The sequence below is a fragment of the Rattus norvegicus genome, chromosome 4, assembly GCF_021556685.1.
Source record: "Rattus norvegicus strain SHRSP/BbbUtx chromosome 4, alternate assembly SHRSP_T2T, whole genome shotgun sequence".
Lineage (NCBI taxonomy): Eukaryota > Metazoa > Chordata > Mammalia > Rodentia > Muridae > Rattus > Rattus norvegicus.
Genome location: NC_141537.1, coordinates 121,053,557 through 121,076,700, shown reverse-complemented (window position 1 = coordinate 121,076,700; position 23,144 = coordinate 121,053,557). Strand labels below are relative to the sequence as shown.

The 23,144-nt window shown below is 45.1% G+C and overlaps 1 protein-coding gene across 6 annotated transcripts in view; it reads right to left on the bottom strand.

Annotated features, from left to right (window-relative positions):
• Window positions 1-3,747: 3,747 nt before the first annotated feature.
• Gkn2 (gastrokine 2) overlaps window positions 3,748-23,144 on the bottom strand; it is a 46,277-nt gene continuing 26,880 nt past the window's right edge. For 2 of the 6 annotated variants that reach the window (XM_087656723.1, XM_087656726.1), the window contains 6 exons: window positions 9,794-9,950; window positions 7,920-7,973; window positions 7,398-7,535; window positions 5,767-5,877; window positions 4,977-5,133; window positions 3,748-3,965 (listed from right to left, as the gene is read on the bottom strand). In XM_087656723.1, coding sequence (XP_087512849.1) covers window positions 3,883-3,965; window positions 4,977-5,133; window positions 5,767-5,877; window positions 7,398-7,535; window positions 7,920-7,973; window positions 9,794-9,805 — 555 coding nt within the window. In that variant the 5' untranslated portion in view covers window positions 9,806-9,950 and the 3' untranslated portion in view covers window positions 3,748-3,882. Of the gene's footprint in view, window positions 3,966-4,976; window positions 5,134-5,766; window positions 5,878-7,397; window positions 7,536-7,919; window positions 7,974-9,793; window positions 10,314-12,585; window positions 12,659-23,144 lie in introns of those variants that run through there. The other 4 variants (XM_087656724.1, XM_087656722.1, XM_087656721.1 and 1 more) reach the window with 4 other exon arrangements.

Sequence of the window (23,144 nt, the reverse complement as noted above, 5' to 3'; positions counted from 1 at the left end):
GCAGCTTCCCTCATCCTCTACATCATCCCTCATCTTCTGCAGCTTCCCTCATCCTCTACATCATCCCTCGTCCTCTACATCATCCCTCATCTTCTGCAGCTTCCCTCATCCTCTACATCATCCCTCATCCTCCACATCATCCCTCATCCTCCACATCATCCCTCATCCTTTGCAGCCTCCCTCATCCCCTGCAGCCTCCCTCATCCTCTACATCATCCCTCATCCTCCACATCATCCCTCATCCTCTACATCATCCCTCATCCTCCACATCATCCCTCATCCCCTGCAGCCTCCCTCATCCTCTACATCATTCCTCATCCTCCACATCATCCCTCATCCTCTGCAGCCTCCCTCATCCCCTGCAGCCTCTCTCATCCTCTACATCATCCCTCATCCTCTACATCATCCCTCATCCTCTACATCATCCCTCATCCTCCACATCATCCCTCATCCCCTGCAGCCTCCCTCATCCTCTGTGTCCTCCCTCATCTTCTGTGCACTGCTGGCCATGTGCTTCCCAGAACATCCTACATCCTGGAGTTGGCTCCACTAGAACCTCTCATTTCTGAGTCTCTTTAGGCTATCTCTCGAGAATTTTTGGCAATAAATGAATAATGGAGCCCAGTCTGTATGGTCACTTCTAAGGCTTCACTCATCTCCTGAAAACTGGAACTGAGGCTCCTGGGTATCTCTTTCCTGTGCTGTCCTATCTACTTAGTGATGACCCGTAGAGTGACTCTAGATCCTCCTTCTAGAACTCTAGGCCAGGGGCCATATCGCTTAGATAGGTGTCTCCATCGCAAATAAGGATCCAGATATTCAGTGTTCACTCTGTAACTTTTCCTCTGGTAGGGACAGCCTTGTGCCCATCGCCAGCCCCTCCAGCCCATGTGTTATCACCTGACTCTCCCCTTCACTCCTGCTCCTGGAAACCCTAGGGACAAGGTTTTCAAGGTCCTTCTAGAGTGGGGTGCACTTCACAAAGCAGACTTCTGTGGTCCTCAATAAGAGACTCCTGGAGTGGTCCGTGCCACAGCTTCCTCAGCTCCATAGAAGGACCCAAGCCTGAGGTCCCAGGGTACTGGAGCACAAGTCACTCAGGGTTGTTCTGGGTGACAGAAATGGCAGCTTGCTTCATGAGATGTTACGGGCCGAGTGGCTCTCATTTCATTCAGTTGTGTGTTAAACATTGAAAATAAATCAACATTTGTATTGAGGCATAAGGTAAGTCATAGCCCTTCCTTTCCTGGCCCTGCCTCTCTAAGATTGTTACCCCATGACTCCAAAATGACTGTGGAAGTTCCTGATATCAATATTATTTCCTCACTGTAGGAAGGAGAATGGGAAAAAAAAAACAAAGAACAGAATTTCCAGCCTTCTGAATGTACCATTCTGTATCTGGGACGGATATGATTCCTGGAAGCCTCTCTTAGCAGACTTGTTTACATGTCATTGGCCACCTGACAACTTTGGACCAATCGGCTCCTTGCTTTTATAAAGAAAAGCTATGATCTTGTTCTCTCAGGAGAAACAGGACCGACTTAGCTCAGCTTTCTCCACCTGGGCACTATAAACATTTTGAGGCAGAACGTTCTTCACTGAGGGGCCATACTGTGCATAGCAGGGTCTGTCCTCTCATTGCCGGATGCCAGTAGACTCGCTGTGACAGTGAAGGTAGCTGGGCACGGGAATGAGCCAGCTGAAAGCTAACTTGGCGGATCAGGGTTAGCCCCCTACTGAAGGAACGAATACGCAGAAAGGATGCTTAGCTGCTACTCACACAGCCCGAGGTTAGGGCAGCCAGGAAGAGGGAGCTGGGGAAGAGACATGGGCGTTCCGTAAAGCTTGCTTTGAAGGACAGGATTAGACAGCTCTGATCGGCTGTAGACAAGGGACCCTTCATGTTTTCTCTGCTAGGGTCACCCCATGCCTTTAGAAGTCATTTTTTGATATTTTGTTCCAATGCACAACTGTAATGACAGGAAGGTTGGACTGATCTAAGTTATTTGACCATTGTCAGGAACCAGAAAGCTCAGCGTTGTCTTAGCTCACTAATGCATTCGTTATGTTTGGCAAAATAACGCTGAGTTCATTCACTGAGTCAGTAATCCTAGCAGGCAATTCTATAATGAAGTAATGGGGTCTACGTCTTCTAAGCTCCAGCATCTATGACTGAAGAATGAAGAGACCATCCCTTAGGATGAGCAAGGAGGTGTGTAGGACACACAGGGTTTTAGCACTCCGCCCCCCGCCTTGGCTCCTTCAAGGACTCCTTTGGCCGGCTAGCTCCAGTTATGGCCAATCTTTCCTGCCTATTGTGACATGTGGCCTCTTCCAGCCTTTGAGACCATTTTAGTTCAGGCTCCCTCTTCTCTGTTCATGGCCTCGGGGGGTTGAGCATCCCTAGATTAAAAGGTTGATGTACACCTTCCTTAGATAGACAGGGCTAACTATTAGGAACTGTACCAAGGCCCCAGCCTCCCTCGGAGGGAGGGGGATTTAGAGTCAGCCCAGTGAGACAGCAGACCTTGTAGCTGACATGGTTAAAGCAATAAGGAGCACACCTGTTAGAGCAAACCCCAGGAGGTTTCTGACGCTAACACCCTCCCTGCACCCAGCCAACCATCCTTGCCATGGGGGCCAGTTGGGGTCATCTCCAGAGACGATATAGCTAAAATCCTACTCATAAGCAGAGCTGCTTCTGTCTCTCTGTAAACAGAGCTGAGACGGGGAGCCTGGGGTGGAGTGAGGTGCTGCTTCTCTCCCCTCAGGGAGGAAAGAGTCCACTGCTATCAAGCACCGGGCTCCAGGGTACCCTGTCCTCATCTGCAGCTAACTACACAGCACTCTCAGGTTACCCTCGACTGCAACAAACCTGATTGGGGTTCCGTCACTAGCAAACACCCACAAACACCCTGTGCATTCCATAGCAGTCTACAACACAGTCAAAACTACTGTCATCAAACTGTTTATAGAAATGTCCCATTTCCCCACCAAGAAAATAGCAACCTCAAATATAGTAGCTTGAGATGCCTAGCCCATCATACCTCAGTGCCAAGTACCCAGAAGGCATGTACCTGTCACGGACCAGAGTGAGGACTAGAAAGACGCAGTGACAGAGAGGTTCCTGTTTAAATCTCTCTTTGTTCTGAACTGAATTGGCATCCAGCTGCCCAGACTTTACAAGACCTGGCTAATGGATCTTGGAATTGATCCACATGGTGTAACTAATTTTAAGCCTTGGGCACTTTTCCTATACTGTATTAACTTGGATTCCCCACTTTTCTGATTCTGTTCTTGGTGTTACTGTTGCTTCCTCCTGTTTACTTCAGATCAACTCCCGAGAGAATGTTGTTCACTGTGGCCAAGTCTGCCACTTCAACAAATTGAAATGTGTGTCCTAAAAGGCACTTGAATGGTCCTCAGAGCCAACTCATTGGTCAGAAGAGGAAACTTCCTTCATTAGGGCAGTGGGTTGCTTGACAAGAATATGCCAAGCCCCACCCTCTTCCCAGGGAAAGGCATTGCCACTGTCCTTGTCCCTGCCCAGCCCTGTTGTCTGAGACTTGAGATGGAGGTGCTCAGCTGGTCTGCAGTGAGCTCAGACGTCAGGGGTTAGATTGCACGTGCCCCATCATCTGGACACTGTCATACAGTGTTCGTCTTATTTGAAGTACTTCTATTCACTGAGATCAACGTCGCTTGGCTTCCCAGTGTGCCCATGAAAGGAACGAACACACACAGGTATCTGTAAATATATCATTTCTGTGTTATTGCTGGATCTCATAAGTACATGGAATGTTGGGAAGAATTTAGTTTTGCTTCTGAGTGGCAACCAAAGGTTTGTTTCTTTGAAAAGACGAAGTCAACTGATGGGCCATCTTAAAGGTGAATCCCTCCGCAGATAGAGATCCCCAGGATACCCAGGATCCCCACCTTTGCACAGCCTCCAGTGCCCACCTCTCCTGGAAATGGAAAAATGTAGAGAAACAGCATTTAAACATGTGTTTCAATCTAGCAAACCAGTATTTTGAAGGTCCTGACTGCAGGGGTGGGGACAGAACTTATAATTTCATAGCAACCAAGATTTTAGCTGTAACTTCATTGAGGTAATAGTAATAATAATTATTATTATAATAATTTCACTAGCATAAGACCAACAGCTCTGGAAGTGTTGGTCTGGGGATGTCATGTGGTTTGGTACTGCTGCCTCTCTAGACAATCATAAGTGCTGACTTTCTGGGCAAATGGGCAGTAAATGCTAACACCTTCTTTACCTCCCACTACTCTGATAAATGGCTCTTGTTTTCCACTGGTTCTGTCTACTTTGACACAAATTCAGTGACATCGCCTTGGTCTGTAACACCCCACTGCTGTCCCCAGTCTGTTCAGCACTCCACCTTCTCTTCCCTGGAACGCTCTATGCTGGACCCTGGCAGCATTCCTTACCACCTCCAGAGGATACCGTTTGAAAGGTGCCCTGGAAGAGCGAGTGAGTGTGTGTATGTGTGTGTGTGTGTGTGTGTGTGTGTGTGTCTATATGTGTATTGTGTGTGTGTCTATATGTGTATTGTGTGTCTGTGTGTGTGTGTCTGTGTGTGTGTCTGTGTGTGTGTGTCTGTGTCTGTGTGTGTGTGTGTCTGTGTGTATGTGTGTGTGTTTTAACATGGAGCACTTATGTGTGAAAAGACAGGATCCCTGCGGTTCCTTTGACACCCAGGAACCCTGCCTGACCCCATTTGTGATTTTCCACTCAGCCATTTTCCCACTGTGCTATGCCCCACAGAGGCAGAGCTTTGCCCACTTCTGTCTTCCTCGTGTCTCTGAAGATCTGTGCACACAGTAGAAACTCAATTCCTGAAGTGAACTGAACTAAGTTTTCACGTGTGTATAATCCACACAGCATGCCCCACCCCACCTCCGACAGCGTGGCATACAGCTGCCTCCAGAATTTGTTTGGCTTCGGCGGTACTCACTTGGCTTCGTGGCCACCTCCCCCTCATACAGGGGGATGTGCTTGCACAGCTGCTCAATCGGGGAGCCAAACAGGAACCAGTCCACCTTTGTGATCAGAGACTTTAGGGGGTTGTACTTGACCCAGGTATACTCCGTGGAGGCCATGGCATTCATTGTCTAAATGACATCACAGAGAACAGCGTTGAAGAAACAGGTAAGCATCTTGGGCCTTACTTTAAATTGTAAATGGCTTTCTCTGTTCAGTGGTTGAGTAAAGGGTATTCAGGGATCTCAAGCTATTGTCTCCTCTCACTGCTGTGTCTGGAACAAAAGCTCATTTTTATCTGCAGTCCATTACTGCAATGAAACCTGCAGAAGGTTAATCCACTGATAAATGTGGACAGACGGGGCTGTGTAGACAGGACCAGGACTAGGAGTCTTGCTTCAGTGTGTTGTGTGGAGATTCTCACTCTTTGGTATAATTTGTCTGTGTCATTGATTGGATATCATAAATGTACTCATTTTCAACTAAACGCTGTATCTAAGATCTCATCTCTGAGAAGAAAGCCTCGCCAGCCCCTCTCCAAGACAATCCATTTAAGTTCTTATAAGTCCGCGTAGTCAGGGCTCTATGATGAATGCTGTACTGAGATGAGCTTGCATGCCTCCCTCTCCCAAATGTGAGAACATGGTGGAAAGTTGAGCATCATATGTATGCATGGACGTCTATAGTATGGTCTACCTCATTCTCATGAGACAGAAGCATGAGCTCTTTCAGTTTGCAGAGTTTGCAGAGGAACCCCAAATTACCTGCTTCTCATAGAGGAACCGTTGGAGTTTGTCCAGAGCAGGGATGGCTTTGTGGTCCATCTTGATGATGTAGCAGGCTCTCCGGGAGAGCACCCGGGACGCAATGTAACCCTGGGGGTGGGAGGAGCACAGTTATTGACGCCACGGTTTCTGGAGTTCCCATTTAGTCGGGCTTAGAAGAAAGGCCTGAGTATCTGCTGTGAGTTAATACCATTGTCTATCAGTGTGGAATTCTGTCTACTCTTAGCTACTTGTCACTTGTACCCCTGCGAGAGTTGGCATATGCTCTCTGTGTTCTGGAACCAAGTTTTAAAGAGTGAGAGGAGTAGCTCTCTGCCTCTTTCCTTTGAACTTTATCTAGCCTGCTCCTCAATTTTGACTAAATACAATATCATTCAATATCATAATGACTCCAGTTGTGGCTATTTAAATTCAGATTCAGTGAAATTTACAATCATTTCAGGGCACATTTTGAGTACACAGTAGCCACAATGCCTAGAGGCTTCCCTCCCAGAAAATTTGAACATAGATCATCTCTGCCTGGCTTGAAGTTCTAGAAGTCTCCTAGGCAGGCTTAAATCCACCCACATGCCTTCCCTGTTCCCCTCTTTTCTTCCTCCAACTCTATCCACACTCTGGGGGTGGGGTGGTGAGGACACTGCAGTGGAGACGGACAGGTGTGGGGGAGTTTGACATGAGGAAGATCACAGGCTATCACGACATTTTGACCTTTGTATATGTGAATATGCTTCAAATATACAAAACCCATTCACGTTCCTGCTCTCGATTCTCAAAAGTCTGAGTACCTAAAATTTAACACTAGATCAAGGCATGGAGACCAGTGATGGAGGAGAGGGTTCAACAAAGTCTCCACACTCGATCTTTTAAAAGCCTCCTTGGGGATTTCCATGAAACCTATTTAAAGATAATTTTGGTTGTTGAAGACTTCAAAGAGTCTGTGCTTTAAAAGGTGGCATGAAAACCCCAGCACCACCAGGAAGAAATCATGTGGGGAGAGAAAAAAGGAGGAAAACAGCTTAAGTGTAGGTGTCTGAGCTGGCTATCTCCAGAGAAGGCATCCCATAATAGACACGAGTCTATTACGATACAATCATGATAGACATTGGTCTATTATTAGAGGAAGACATTAGTAAATTAATCCAAATCGGTAAATGGATGAGGACAGTAAGCTTTCAGAGCAAGTTTCGAAGACTTATTGTTAGCCCAGTAACGGGCACTGGGAAGGCCTTCTCGTGCAATGGTGTCTGTACCACAATAGTAATTTAAGTGTGTGCATGGGTTTCTGCTCATTTGAGGTGGCTCATCGTCTGTGTGGTTGTAGCAGAAGTTCTCATTTAGTCATCCAATTGGCACTACCCAGTTCTGGGCATCGCTTTGAGCGGTCTTCCTGTTCATGTCTGGGCCAGTGTGGGACATCATCCCTGTCCAGTAAATGTATCTCTTTCCTTAGAAATGGTTTTATTTGCTTGCTTAATTATTTAAAGGGAAAGGAAGAAGTGGAAAAAATTAAAGATGTAAAGATAGATCATGTAATTTAAATATATACTATGTAGCTGACCCCTGACCTTTACAAAAAAAAATTCTAATATAAAGGTCCCCTCTCTGCTTACATGCTTATAGTCAAAAATGGTGGTGGAAGAGCATGAGCCCGAGTGGATGTTGATGGTGGCTGTGTTCTCCTGGTTGTCAATGGTCACGGTCTCCTGGACATTGCCGCCATTGTTGCCTGGGACGAAGATGTTAAAAACCTAGAATTGACAACAAAGCCAAATTAAGTTTTCCATAAGCCGTGTGCATTTTGAAAAGCATCTCTTTCGCCGAGGTAAAACCTCTGACTTCAGTGGAAAGTTCACTGGAAGCCCATGCAAAGCTCGCTCGGGCTGAGGTAGCACCCAAAGCTCCTCTCACTGGGAGAGCTGGAACAACGTCATTGGAACGGGTAATGGGACTCGCCACCTGTTAGTGCATTGTGTTGCTCTGGGAAGGTGTTGCAGGTGGAGACAAATGAAGACCACTTCGTTCTTTCCATTGTTGGAACTCCGTCTCAAAGACACGTGGACCCCACGGTCCTTGGGATGGCCCGGTCTCGAACAGCTCTTGCCTTCCCCCATAGCTCTAAGACGATAACTCACCTCCTTAGCCTGCGATTGTATTCTGAGGATGGACAGCACCACCAGAAAAGCCACCTGGAAAACAGATCGAATCTCTGAGGAGTAGCCATTCATTGAGAGGATCAGCAGGGGACAGAAGGCACCTAGGCACAATGGCCAGCCATCGCAGGTAGCTAGCAGTCTATTTTTCTACTTTGAAAGGTAGAAAATATACTTGGTCACTCGGTAGGCACTTGTTGAGCGCGTGCGATCTGTTAGTCACATGGTTCTCCTTGACTACCCATTTCCCAGCTCTTCAGCCTAATCGTGTCTAGATGGTGGAGAACCTTGGGTGGGAGAGCAGAGAGGGACTCATGAGTGGGGGGACCTGGTGTGAGTTACACTAGCTCTCGACTAGTTGATAAGTTACGTCCTCTGATCTAAGGGGGAAGCCCACGTTTCTTGTCACTGAGGGAATGAAACCTTTAAAATGAATCCATGCGTGACATGAACACAGTGGGTTTTTAAGCACAGCTATGGAAGGAGGACACTGGGAGCACAGTTAACCTTTGAAATCAAGGAAGGTATCTGTCTGGTGACATAGCCTGAATCTCAGTAGCTCTGATGCTGGGCCAAGGTTGTTTCCAAGTCTGACCCCACACCAGCAGCAGTGTTGTCTTTTCTCTTCTGGTTGCTGCAGTGAAGTCTACTGTCAGTTTCAGACACTGGTGGGTGGAAGATGTGTGGAGGGGTAGAAGCTTCCAAGAACTGCCTGTGGGGCTATTCTACCCTCCTTTCCATCGTTTCTTCCCATTTATCTTCTGCTGTCCCACAGTGGAGACTCTAAGAACAATCTACACACAGACATCCTGCAGGCCACTTACACGGGGTTCTCTGCACCCCACCTCAGGCCAGCTGTGGAGCCTCAGATGGCCCTGTCTATTCTATTGACTGGGTGTAGACTAGAAGTTTTGACAAGGGAATCAACTAGCCAGCTCAGTGAATGCCTAGAGAAAGCACAGGGAGTATCCTCTGCCCCAGACTCCCCCACACCCATATCAAGGTCGATAGATCTTGGCTATAAGTTTATACTTTAGGCTTAAATCTCCCCCTGGAAAACCGAGAGGTCCTGGGAGAGGACACTGTTCAGCTGAACATCTTCGTCACTTTAGGGCTGACATTTAGCTTGCTTCGTTCTCTCTAGAAGCTGAGTGAAAACAAGAGGCAGAGGCAGGGGGAGAGCTCCCATCCTGTATCCGGGCAGAACTACTGGAATCCAGTGGGGAGGGTGAGTCATTAAAGGGTTTGTTTTTCCTGAATAAAGAACTTAGACGTGAGAACACTCTGGTTGTTTTAAGTCCGCCTCACTACTGCTGTGCACAGGGCCCAAGAGAGAGAAACCACACCCTGAATCCCAAGTTTACAGGTCTGGAGAATCCAGTCCCCTCTGCCTCAGTGTCCACAATTTTCCGTTGAGGACAACAGTACCTGGTATACACTATTGGCACAGCAATCAGAGGTAACCATCCATGAGAAAAACTTAGGCTCAGCATGGTTTGGGGCTATCATTCTTATTATAGACATTTTAAAAGTAAAGCATCTCTTTCATGACAAATAGGATGGCTCTCAAAGGCCTAAACTCCTCACAAAGTGATGAGAAGGGATTATTAAAAAAAAAAAAAAACACCCTCCAAATAAAAAATCTCTATGTATTTCCTTTTTCCCCTTTGTCCATTTTGAGTAAACCTAAGACATTTAGACAGCAGACACATACATATTCAACGTTCCCACCCCAAACACTGTTAACTCGATCACAGCAGCATAGATGTGCAGAGGGTTTGTTTGAGACCCTTGAAATCTGAAGCATGGTGGGGACCAGCAATAGCAAGAGCACAGAGCAGACAAAGCACACTCACCAGGGATTTCATTTTGCCTGAAGAGAGGGAGCTGGAGCAGGCGTTGATCCCCGTGCAGTGTCCAGCCTTTATATCTGCGTTAAGACGTGGAAATCTCTTTCCCAAGTGATCACATCGGAAGACACACCTTGGCAAACTCCCTTATCGGGCCTGAGACCTAATCACATCCTAGGTATCAGTGAAGTCTGTTAGTCTGTACTGAAAACTCCCCATTGGTCACTCTGCAAACACTCCCTGCTTATCTGTTCGGTTTGCACAGGTTGAGCTCCGCCCTGTAATGATTCTCCACTCGTTCTTCACCCACAGACACTGAAGGGGCATTCTAGCTCCTTCACCCAAACGTAAAGTCCTCAAGACTCCTGGGCCCCACTTGAGGTCTCTTCAACACAACACAGCTTATTAAATTTGTCCGTCTTGACATTAGACATGGAAAGGAGAGGTGAGGATAGTGGCTGGGCGCTTTGCTTGGAATATGAACAGCCCCATGCCTGCCTTCCCTTCCCTCAGAGTCAGCGGCCACCTGCAGATTCATGAGGAAAAAGACATGGGAGTCAACCAGCCATGACCAAATGTTTCAACTGGGCCTTGTCCAGTGCACCAGGGACACAGGGTGACACACCTCCACTTGCCTCGAGAATGTCTCAGATTTTAAAAAGATTGAGAGGAAAGCGGAGTTTGGGTGATTTTTTTTTTCATGCCACTGTTAGTGTCGTGAAGGGATGATGACTGTAATAAGGCAAATGGAGGCCTTGTTTTTTAACACAAACAAGCAAGATATTGTGAGATATTGAGCAAGGAACTAACACAAACAAGCAAGATTTTAAAGAAGAAAGTCTTTAGAAGTGGGCATTCAAAGGTGGCCTGGCTCCATAGAACTCTGCTACCTTGGCTGCTCAGCTGAGATGGCACAGGCCATGTCTTTACTAAGTGTTTCTGAGGTCCCTGCACCAGGAAGGACCACAGTCTTGTAGAACATCTGCTAATGCTCTCCCATCCCTGGCTCTAGCAACACAAGGAGGCAAGAAGGCCAGGACTCTAGACAGGATTGCTTTCAGATGTGTGTGCAACTGTCTGCCTCATTTTACCCATTCCTAGGAGCTCCAAGTCCATAGGCCTAGTGATGAGACTATTAGCATTACGGAACGGAACATGTTCCAGCACCTTCTAAACACAGTGCATGTATTACCTCAGTTCTCCTTATGGTCTGCTTTCATTTTCTAGTCAGGAATATCGCTTTGGGGAAGCTAAAGTAACTCCTTGGGACCACACAATTTCCAAAGGCAGGAGCTGAGGCTTGAGCCCAGCCTGACGCCGTCTGCTCAGACTGCTGTGGGACAAGCAGGACTTCTCGCCTTGCTGAGCTGGAGGCGTGAGCAGGGTTCTGAATGCAGATTGTTCCCAGTTTAAAGATGGTCTTGAAACTTAATCCCAGCACTTGGGAGGCAGAGGCAGGCAGATCTCTGTGAGTTCAGGGATAGCCTGGTCTAGAAAATGAGTTCCAGGACATCCAGGACTGTTGACAGAGAAACCCTGTCCCAAAACATAGACACGTGCACACGTGCACACACACATACTCACAGGCAGGCACACACACCCACACCCACACCCACACCCACACCCACACCCACACCCACACCCACACCCACAGAGAGAGAGAGAGAGAGAGAGAGAGAGAGAGAGAGAGAGAGAGAGAGAGAGATGCACGCATGCACACAAGATAGCCTTGGAAATTTTGAGGCTTTACCACAACTCAATGAAAAGGTCATTAGGAAAATGTGAAGCTAGCTGTATTGCCCCCGCTGCCTAGCCTCATGGCTGCAGAGGGGATAAAATCCCCGATGCAGAGGGGCCTGTGCTGAGCACGCCCATGCCTCTGTCTGCCACAGCAGACCTATGAGGCAGGGTGGGTGAGTGGACCTCCAAAGCTCTCGCAGAGCTGTTTCAACTCCCACAAGCACTGTTCCTTATAATTTTTGCTTTAGTATTGCTTTAAAGAGTGTTTCCAGTGTCCTTAAAGCATTTTCCTATATTTTCTTAAAAGCCTGCTTTTCGAATTTAAGCTTACTATTACTTGTGAATGTAGTGTGAGGTTCCAGTACGGTTTTCCCCACTTAGACATCTAGCAGTTCCAACATCTGTTAGTGAAGCTGTTTGGCTTCTAAGGCCACTCATTGCCCGTGGACATAACCTCCTGCTTGTTGTCACACTGCTTCCCTGGTTCATTTACACTATCCAGTGACAAAGACCCCAGATGCACAGATGGGTCTTACACCCAGTAGGTCAGATCCCCCAGTGATGCTGCTTCTAAATGTTCCTGTCTGTTCCCTCCGGCGCCGCCTTGCTTTCCTTTTTGCTGATGTCTACCTTGGGTCTTACAGGATTTCTGTTGTTCTTTGGCTGATGGCTTAAACTGAATGTTGCTCCCTTACAGAGAGTCTCTTCTGCTCTTTCTAATGGAAGCATGAAAGAATAATGTGTTTTATTTGCATCTTATAACTATTGTATCTTTTTAAAAGTTTCCTAATACCTGGTGTGTTTTTTCTCTTTAACCCAGTTATTAAGGTATTTTTCAACTTCCTGAAGTTTTTATTCCCTCCTTCCCTCCCTTCCTCCTTCCCTCCTTCCCTCTTTCCTTCTTCCCTCCTTCCTCCTTCCCTCCTTTCCTCTTTCCCTCTTCCCTCCTTCCCTCCTTCCTCCTTCCCTCTCTCCCTCTTTCCCTCTTCCCTCCCAAGCAGCTCTTCTTATGCATATATTTCCCCTTAAAATTTTCTTCAGGTCTTTAACACACTCACTTGAAGTCATCCTTGATTCCTCTGCTGTTTTCCTCTGTAAAGCCTCTCCTCTGACCCATTCCTTCACAACTACACACACCCTGTTGCTGTGACCTAGAAAGAACCTTAACACCAGCTTCAATAAGGGACAAGTGATCTTAGCCTTTGTGACAGTGTTAAGGTGGAATCTGAGTCAACCTGATGTGCTTTTCTCTGCGGACTGAAGATGTTGAACATTTTCTAGGTGTCTCTCAGCCATTTGAGACTCCTCTGTTGAGAATTCTCTGCTAAGATCTGTGCCCCGTCTTTGATTGGACTATTTGGTTCATTGGTGTCTAGTTTCTTTACATAGTTTGGATGTTAGCCCTCTGTCAGTGTGAAGTTGGTGAAAATCTTTTCCCCTGTGTGCTGAAACTGCAGTTGGAATATAATGTATGAGAGGGAAAAATAAAAATAAAAACAAACAAATAAATAGGAAGAAAATTCCTAAATCTGCATGCCTGGCACGTGAGCCTGTGCTTTGAATTTATGTGATGTCCAGTGCAGATGATTTTTGTGGTAGGCAGTTCTCCTCCAATCCATGACCTGTGTGTTTCAACTTCCTTCCTGTATGGCTTCCCTGCCCTCAGTTTGTGGCCCTGTGGTCATCCTAGCACCGTCCATGTGGCAGAAGTACGGAACAGTGGTAGGAAGAAAACACACCTGCTCTTAACGTCTTTACCCGAGGCTCATATCCCCAGGCATTTGTAATAGCAGCAGAACACCGAATATCGCAGAAGGGAATATTCTAAATAAGGAAAAGAGGAAGAGCCTGTAGGGGCGGAAGGGAGTTCATCCACCGAGACGAGAGGCCACAAAAGCATCGCCCATGCTTGGATGCCTCTCCCTGAGCACCGTAGATACCTAATCTCCTTTTGTTGTGTCCCCTCCTCCCATGCTCCCTTCGCTACATGTCTTTCCTCCCCTTCTCTCCGCCCTGCACTTATTCCTTCTCTTTCTTCTGTTCTTAACTATCTGTCTAATGATAATCACGGGATAAACAGTGTGAGGCCCAAAGCCAGTGACCTCCGCTCCCTGAGGAGTCACAGTCTACCACAAAATATAAACAACTTTTAAAAACAGTAAATGTGAGTGTGTGGGAATTAGAAATACACAAGAATCCAAAATAAAGACTGCCTCGGTCGGATGTATAAACAAGACAGATCACATTCATAGTGTCTATTGTTTTCTATGAGGATAGTAACTCACTTCCTGTGGTGGCTTTCAAGTCTCTCAGATGTACCATGGACACTCTGCTTTTTCCAGAGCCCCACATTTAGACCATAACACGCGTGGCCCTGGCTTCTGCTCTGCCTATGTTCTCCTTCAACAAGGGGAGTCAGTTACCAATCTAATCTATAAGGTTGGCCATATGGGCTGTCGAAGATCATTCATCTTCAAAAGTCAGATGTCAAAGCAACATATATTTAATGCATATGACAGGCACGGGATAATATCTTCAACTCCCAAAGGTGTTCTACAAATCCACAGGAAGTTACTGGCCGCTGACCTTTCATGAACCAGCAAACCAACAGAGAGGAGGAACGATGACTGGGAAAAGCTGAGATTCTGAGGCTCCCGACAGAGTAAGCCCAAAGCAGAGGCCACCTAAAGTCATTACATTTACCATAGATAAAGTAACCTCAGGAATAGTTAGAGAACTATCGGGCAGAACTATCAAGTTAAAGTAAAACAAAGATATCAGGGGAAATCTCCAAACATATTCATTTTAAAAATCACTTTTTTAAGTTAAAGAGGAAACCATGCAGAAATCAGAGAATATTTTTAATTAAATAGACATAAAAATACACTACAAAACTTGTAAGGTTCAGTTTCAGCAGTGCTTTAGAGAAAAATATATAAAATGTTATGTTAGGATGTATGCCTTAAGAACTTTGAAAACAGGGGCCAGAGAAACGTCTCAGTAGCCCTGGCTGCTCTCCCAGCACCCACATAGCGGCTCACAACTGTCTATGGCCCCAGTGCCGGGGATCCAGAGCCCTCTTCTGACATGCATGGGCTGGACACCCATACATACACCCAGCTAAGATACCCATACACATAAAAAAGTCAACTTTAAAAAGAAAGTTGAGGGGTTGGGGATTTAGCTCAGTGGTAGAGCAAGCGCAAGGCCCTGGGTTCGGTCCCCAGTTCCGAAAAAAAGAAAAGGGAAAAAAAAGAAAGTTGAAAATTAATATCATAGTTATGCCAAAATAACCTCAAGCAGAAAGGAAAGGGAATACAACGAAGGCGAGAGCAGAAGCCAGCGGGGCTAAAAATGGAGGGCAAGGGTGAAGAGTGAGAATCACCAGGGACCTGTGAGCGAGGCTCAGCCCTGCACCCAGACTGTCCAAGAGAAGAAAGAGGAAGGGAATTAACTCTCCCCACCAGGGATGAAAGGGGGGACATTGCTGCACCCCTACACCCACTGATGATGTGTGATAGAAGAAATTTAACATCTCTGCACCCACACACCCAATCACTCACAGGAAAAGCCAAAGTTTGCCAATGACCAGCTTTGGCATTCATGTGGTGGGTAAACTGAGGCAGGAAGTCACTGGGGGTCAGTGTTTAAAGTTGCTGACAGGGGTGGACCCAGACACTTGTGGTCCCTGCTGCCTGTGGCAGTCAGCGATTAGAGAAGTTACTCAGCTGACTTTTCTCTGAGGGAAAGCTTAACAAATAGGGCTGGCACTCCCTGTGGCCAGTAGAAAAACTATGAACTCTTTTAAGTCCTTGGAGTGGGCAAGAAAAAGAAGGAAAAGAAAGAAAATTCACACACACACACACACACACACACACACACACACACACACACTGAGTGGATGATATGAAAGGCAGAGTCCAACAATTTCATATATACAAATACATAAATACAGACAGACAGACAGACACACACACACACACACACACACACATTCACATATACAGTGTGTAGAGCAAAGGTCCAGCAGACAGGCTCCAAACATTTCACACATACACATACATACATGCATACATACATACATGCATACATACATACATGCATACATACATACATACACACACAATTGGTGGATGGAGCAAGCTCCAACACACACACACACACACACACATTCACATATACAGTGTGTAGAGCAAAGGTCCAGCAGACAGGCTCCAAACATTTCACACATACACATACATACATGCATACATACATACATGCATACATACATACATGCATACATACATACATACACACACAATTGGTGGATGGAGCAAGCTCCAACACACACACACACATACACACACACACACACACAGAGGGTTTACATGTATACATATATGCACATAGTTGATGGGTGGAAGGAACAATGTTTTGGTCTTTATTCTTTTTTCCATAGCTTATGCATCCCAGCGAAATCTTTCAAGCGGTATAAAATTACAATGTGATTAAATTTTAGCATATTTTTACTGAATGACTGTGAAAAAAGTAGTGTGTTCCCCAATACCTTTACAAGGAATAACATTACATAGTACAGGTAAGCAAAACAAATTATTCCCACCACCCCCCCCCCCAAAAAAAATAACAAAGATAACAAAGTACAAGCAAGTAAAGTCATTTTCTCAGCCATTTTCTCTTGCTGGCAGGAAACAATTTTCCAGTACAAAGAACTAAAGATTGTATTTATTTTCCTTGATGGGATAGCTAACATGGGAGAGCTGGAGTTGTTCATAGCTGAGGTGGGCTTGGAGGAAGGGGCAGGGGTAGAAGCTTTTGCCTCTGTGTCAATAAGGGAAGTCCTGGCACAATCAACTGATCTGGCATTGGTGAGCTAGAGTCCTGTGAAAACAAACAAAACTTCTCCCAGAATGAAATATCAGGTTCTTTTTATTACGTAGTTATAGATCTTTCTTTTATCTTATTAGAGGTTTGGAGTAAATTTCATATTAAAATGTTAAAAAGGGACTTATAACTTGTTTTGTAAAATATGGTAAGGGGCTGAGTATTCATAATCTCTGTTTTGTAACTTAAATATCTGAGCCTTTTAAGCTTGGCCTGGCTTTAGAGATTATGGGGAAGGCCAGTGGGATGTTTAAAAGCATTGCCCTTGGCATCCCCAAGACTGTAAAACAGTAAAGCAAGTGGGGTACCACGTCTTTGAAAGCTTCCCCGGGTCAGACAGAGGCAGACAGTGTAAGTACCATAGATTGCAAGGGCGTGCGAAGGCCCTGCGGGTTAATTGCCATGCGGGGAGACCATGCATGGGGTGAGATACACCAAGAAGTTCTATAAGACCCTTCCAGCCGCCAGAAGGCAGTGGAGTAATTTTTAGTATGGGAAAAATAACATGTCTATATATTAATATACAAGTTAAAGGGCTTTTAAAAACTCATTAATGAAATTCTCCCTTTGTTGTGTAGAAGTGTGTGTGTGTGTGTGTGTGTGTGCGTGTGTGTGTGTGTGGGCACGTGTGCCTTGATAATCAATGCAGCCTGTCTGAGGGCAGCCTGTCTGAGGGGGAGCCATAGGTAATCATTAGTGTCTCTGGGTAATGGGACTCATCTGGTTCTAAAAGGGTTAATGAAACTTTGACTTTAGAAGTAAATTCTCTTCATGACTCTGGGGCAGCATCCAGGCTGAAAATATCAAACAATGGCTTCATTTCAGCTGTAGTTATTTTTTTAAAGAAAGAACAAATCCAACCAATATTTTTAAGAAGTTTTTGAAAATCTTTTAGACTTTTTAAATAATAAAACACCTTAATGAACCACCCTTCATCAAGCCTGACAGCACAACACAGCGCAGTGAGTCCCATGGACCTCTTTAGCTGTCCTTTTTATCTTTTCGGGAGTCCTTGGGAGATGGCTGACGGTCAGATATTGTGGGGGAGTCTTCAGATTTATAGTATTCCGTTGTTTCTGTGTTCAAGTTAGATTCCTTCTCCAAGGTCAATTTTTCCTCTTATTCATTAGTCTCTTCTCCTGAGCTATCTTTCTTAGGCTTCTCAATCAGGAGAGAAACACTGTTTTTAGATCCTGAATGGGACGTCAATAAAGGAGTCCCATCAAGCTGGAGAGCGGTATGGCCAGAGCTCTTTATCACCTGCCAATGCCCGCCTGGGTATGTTCCAGACAGCAAGTGCCATAGGAGGCCTGTCCTATCCTCGATTCTTAATATCTATCTCTACTGTTTCCCATGTTTTAATATATAAAGTGCTTGGTCTAGGAAACCAAGGATCAGCTGACTGCACAAGCTGGAGAAAACCAATAAGCTGACTAGCGCTAACCTTAATTTTCTTCTTTTAAAAAATACGTTTAATAACACCAGAGAAAAACCTTTGGTCCTTAGATTCACCTTCTCCCATTTTGGTGGGGCCCATGCTTAACAGGAGGGACCCTCTGAGCAAAGCTGCAGTCATGGGGTCAGCCCTCCCAGCTGACGGGAGCCCCCACCCACAGTGGCAGGTGCTTTACGGGTCAGTCTTCACAGGTGACAGGAACTTCCACCCACAGTGGCAGGCGATTCACAGGGTCAGCTGTTGGCAGATGGTCTGCTGTTGGCTGACTCCAGTTACTCACGGTCTTTATCCTGTCTACTCAGAACAAGAGGGGACTTACCTCCTCATGTCCCTGTTCAGGCACCAGAATGCCAATGACCAGTGTGGGCATCCATGTGGTGGGTAAACTGAGGCAGGCAGCCATTGTGGTCAGTGATTACAGCAGCTGATGGGGTAGATCCAGATACCTACACCAGCTGCTGCCTGAGGCAGTCAGCGATTAGAGAGGTTACTTAGCAGGCTTCTCTCTAAGTGAACACGGCTTAAAAAACTCCCTGTGACCAGCGAAAAAACTATGAATTCTTTTAACTCCTTGGAACAGTGAGAAAGAGAAGGAAAGAGAGAAAGTTCGCAAACACAAACACACACACACACACACACACACACACACACAGAGATTGAGTGGATGAAACAAAAGGCAAAGTCCAGTAAGTTCATACATACAAATATATACATACATGCATACATACATACATACATATAGAACTACAGACAGACATACACACATTGACACATACACTGTTTAGAGCAAAGCTTCAGCAAGCAGTCTCCAAACATTGCAACCATACGCATACATACATACATACATACATACATACATACATATACAATTGTTGGATGGAGCCAGCTCCAACACACACCCAGACAAACTTTATACACACACATACACACACACACACACACACACACACACACACACACACACACAGTTGAACAAGGTTTCAGCCCTTACTCTTTAATTCTTTTTTTATTGGATATTTTATGTATTTACAGTTCAAACGTTATCCCTTTCCCCTCTCTACCCTCCTCCCTCCCCCCCTTTTATGAGGATGCTCCCCCTCTCTCCCACCCACTCCCATCTCAAAACCCTGGCATTACCCTACACGGGGAAATGAGCCTTCAGAGGACCAGGGGCTTCTCCTCCTATTTTTTAATTCTTTATATTTCCTTCCATAGCTAATGTATCCCAGCAAAATCTTTCAAGCAGTGTAAAATTACAATAGCAATGAGATTACGTTTTAGGTTTTTTTCTAGTGAATGATTGTAAAAAGAAACTGTGTTCCCCAATACCTTCACAAGAAATAGCATTACATACAGTACAGGTAAAGAAAAATTATTCCCCAAAACCCCACCCACACTCATAACTAAGCAACTTGTTATAGATTAACAAAGTATAAGTCAGCAAGGTAGTTTTCTTGGCCAGTTTCTCTTACTGCGGGCAAAAATTTGTGGTTACAAAAAAAGCAATTATTGGGGTTGGGGATTTCGCTCAGTGGTAGAGCGCTTGCCTAGCAAGCGCAAGGCCCTGGGTTTGGTCCCCAGCTCCCAAAAAAAAAAAAAAAAAAAAAGCAATTATTTTATTGTTTTCCTTTAAAAGTAATTTTGTAAGAATCTTACAAGAATCATAAATCTAAACTTCTATATACAAATCAGTCATATCTACCTTAGATCCTCAGAACACTTATCTACCTATCAGCAATCCTTATTAAATCATATCAGGAAGCTGAGGGCAAAAATGGGTATGAGAAATCACTCCTCACCAGGCCAGCCTCAGTCATGTCAGCCAGTACTGCCATTGTTCTTGTACCCTGACCATAAAGGGTCCCTAGTTCAACTGGTAAGAGAGTGCCGTTCTCAGAGCCAGTAGTAAAGTCATCTCAACCTAGCTTCACTAACAATTTTATTTTTCCAAATGTTTCCTAAGGGTGGTGGTCATTGCTGACGATCCCCGTCTCTAAGTTCTTTCCTAGGGTGGTGATTGAACTATGAATCTGCTCCAGCAGCAATGCCTGAAAGAGGTCAAACATTATTACTGTGAGTGACAGAGATACTGCCCAGTGAAGCCCCCTTAGAGTTTTCATAGGATTCTTAGTTAAGAGGAGTGAGGGCAGCAAGCAGAGCAGAATTCCACAACAGCATGAAGTCCTCAGGACACATGGTCCTCAGGCCATGCCATACCGAGGCTCACCCATATATGGCTGTGGTAACCAGTGGGCCACATTCCGTAAGTTCTAAAGTCATTGGTCATTCCTCCTGCTGGGCCTTCAGCAAAAGTTCCCACAAAATAAATAAATAAATAAATAAATAAATAAATAAATAAATAAATAAATAAATAAATATCAAGCTAAGCCAAGAAGAAATAATGTTAGTGAGTCAAATAATTTTTTCTTTTTAAATTGAATTCTTAGCTAAAAAAAAAAAAAAAAAAAAAACCTTGCCAAAGAAACTCCAGGCTCAGATGGCTTCCACACAAATTCTATCATACACACACAAAAGAAATAATATCAATTCTGTGTAAATTCTTCTGCAAAAATGAGAAAGGAGAGAACAAGTTTCAAGTCACTGCTGAGTATGGTGTCATGCTTATAGCAAAATAGACAAGAGATCCTAGAAAAGAAAAGCAAACCATCAGACCAATAGCCCACCTGGGTACAGGCAGAAAGACTTCACAAGTGATTGGAAAACAATACACTGTAACCGAGTGAAGCTATTTTCTGGAATGTAAGATCTGTTTAACAATTGAAAAGCAGCCAATACACCCAAGCCAGGAGAGACAAAAAGGAAACAGTATACTATGATTCTCACCGATACAGACAACAATCTGCAAAATTTAACACATAATGTCAGCTCTTGCAAAACCAGAGACGAGAAGGGGTTTCTTTCCTGTAAAGAGGCCCTGGATTACAACCTGTTTTAAAATGTACAAATTATAATTAACTTGATAATTAATTATAATTAATTTAATAACTTCAATAAACTTAAAAGGCTTTGCTTTTTCAAAGATGGTGATGAGATTACGAAGATAAAAGCCAGACTGGAAGAAAAATTTGTTAACGCGTATCTGATAAAGAGCTGATATCTAAAATATGTGAAGAAATCACAAACCTAAAAGATTTGAAAATTACTTACAAAAAATCTGCATAGATGTGAGGTGCACACATGGTGAGGGTTCACTGGGAGTTTGTGAAATGCAAATTAAAAACCATGATGTGTGTGAGGGCAATCATGGTTGTCAACTTGATGGAATTTAAAATCACCACGGAAGTAAATCTCGAGGGAATACTGAGGACTGCGCCTATCCAGATTAGGTTACTTAAAGTGTGAAGACAGGGTGGATGTGGGCAGTGCCATCTCCTGGGACAAGTCCCAGGCTGAGGACAGAAGAGGGAGTGAGGAAACCAAGGGCATTTATCCCTCTGGGCCCTCACTGTGGATGCAGCAAAACCAGCTACCTGGCTCCTGCTGGGATGCTCTCCCTCCATGGTAAACTGTATCCCCTGGACCACAGTTCAAAAGGAGCCCCTCCTTCTCTAAGTTGCTCTTGTCATACTGATGAGACAGTAACTAATACTAACTAATAAATATGACACCAGCACACAGCTGCCCGGGTGAAAAAAGAAACAATCAAGCAAATGTTTTAACCACCAAAGAGGCCATCCATTTCCTTGCCAAGCTCCCGGTTTCATTTTTCTTCACAGCTGGACAGTATCCCGTAGTGTATGTGTTTACTACCTTATCCATCCACCAAATGAACGGTGTTTAGGTTGCTCCCCCTTTCTAGCTACGTGAACAAGGCAGCGCTGAGCAAGCGTCTGAGGAGTGGGACAATGACTCTGAGTATACGCTGAGGGCAGAACTAGGGAAGATCCTACTGGGTAAGGTGACCCAGACCCAGAAAGACAAACATCCTCTGTCATCTGAGGTTCCTCTCTTCCGCCCTTCAGATGTGAGTGTTTTGCCTGGACCAACTGCAGAAACCAGGAAAGTAAAGGGGGAGCATAGGTGGGGGGGGGAATCAGTAGAAAGGGAAATATCAGGGTGTGAGTGATTTGGAGAGGGAAATGAGCAAGTCAGGGGTTCTAATTAGGAAAAGGGGAGATATGTACAGAAGGATAAAAAAAGTCCTAAGGAATCAGTATTACCTACCTTAAATTGCATATAAGTCTTGTATACACATAAATATAGAGTTTAAGTGAAAAATTTCCACTTGAGCTCACAATATTTTCCCCCGTGTAACAAATCCCCCAACACCAGGCATGAGATGCCCCTTATGAGTGTTAGTCAGAGTTGCCTAAGAGACTCTCAAAACATCATAGGCTATTGCTGTTGCTCTTGGCTGCCTTCCAGAAGTTGAAGGTAAGTCCCCATTGCTGAAAACTCCTTGTTCTTGAGACACAGGACCCCGAGAGGCCAAGGAGGATCTCACCTGAAAGCCTCCTCTCTGAAGACTAGCAATCATAGCAAACTTCCAAGAAGGCACAGAGCAACTCTCCCTGGAGGGAAGCAACCACATTCTACCCAGCTATGAGGCCTGTGAATCAGGACAACAGCCAGCATGGAACCCTCTGAGGAAGGAGTAGTGGTGCACAGACTGCAGCCCTGGCAACCAGCAACTCTCTAATTGGACTCCAGGGAAACCACATGTGCTATTAGAAACCTAGGCAAGGGCTGGAGAGATGGCTCAGCGGTTAAGAGCCCCGACTGCTCTTCCAGAGGTCCTGAGTTCAATTCCCAGCAACCACATGGTAGCTCACAACCATCTGTAATGGGCTCCGATGCCATCTTCTGGTGTGTCTGAATACAACTACAGTGTACTTGTATATAGAAACCTAGGCAATTACCTGGGGCTAGTGCAGCCATAAATCTTGGAGGAGACTCGACAGCTGCTACTTTACTAAACTAGCACAATTCCTAACTACATCCTAACAATATACCCATATATTCGTAGACAAGTACAGATCGCACCTGCCATCAAAGAAATTTTGGCTTGGGACAGATCGTTACCAAACACAGACAGCCAAAGTGCAAAGGAAAGTAACTGTGTGGTGCCTGGTCCAAATAGTACATTTTCAGCACAGCAACCTAAGGTCTGGATGTCATGGTGGAAAGGGGGAGAAAGATTATAAAAGCCGGAGGAAGTGGGAGCTTTCTGTGGGATTTCAACTCTAGAAGTGTTAGAGAAGTTATATCATAAAGTCTGGTCCACATAGACACCCAACAAGGTCACCACCAACAGAC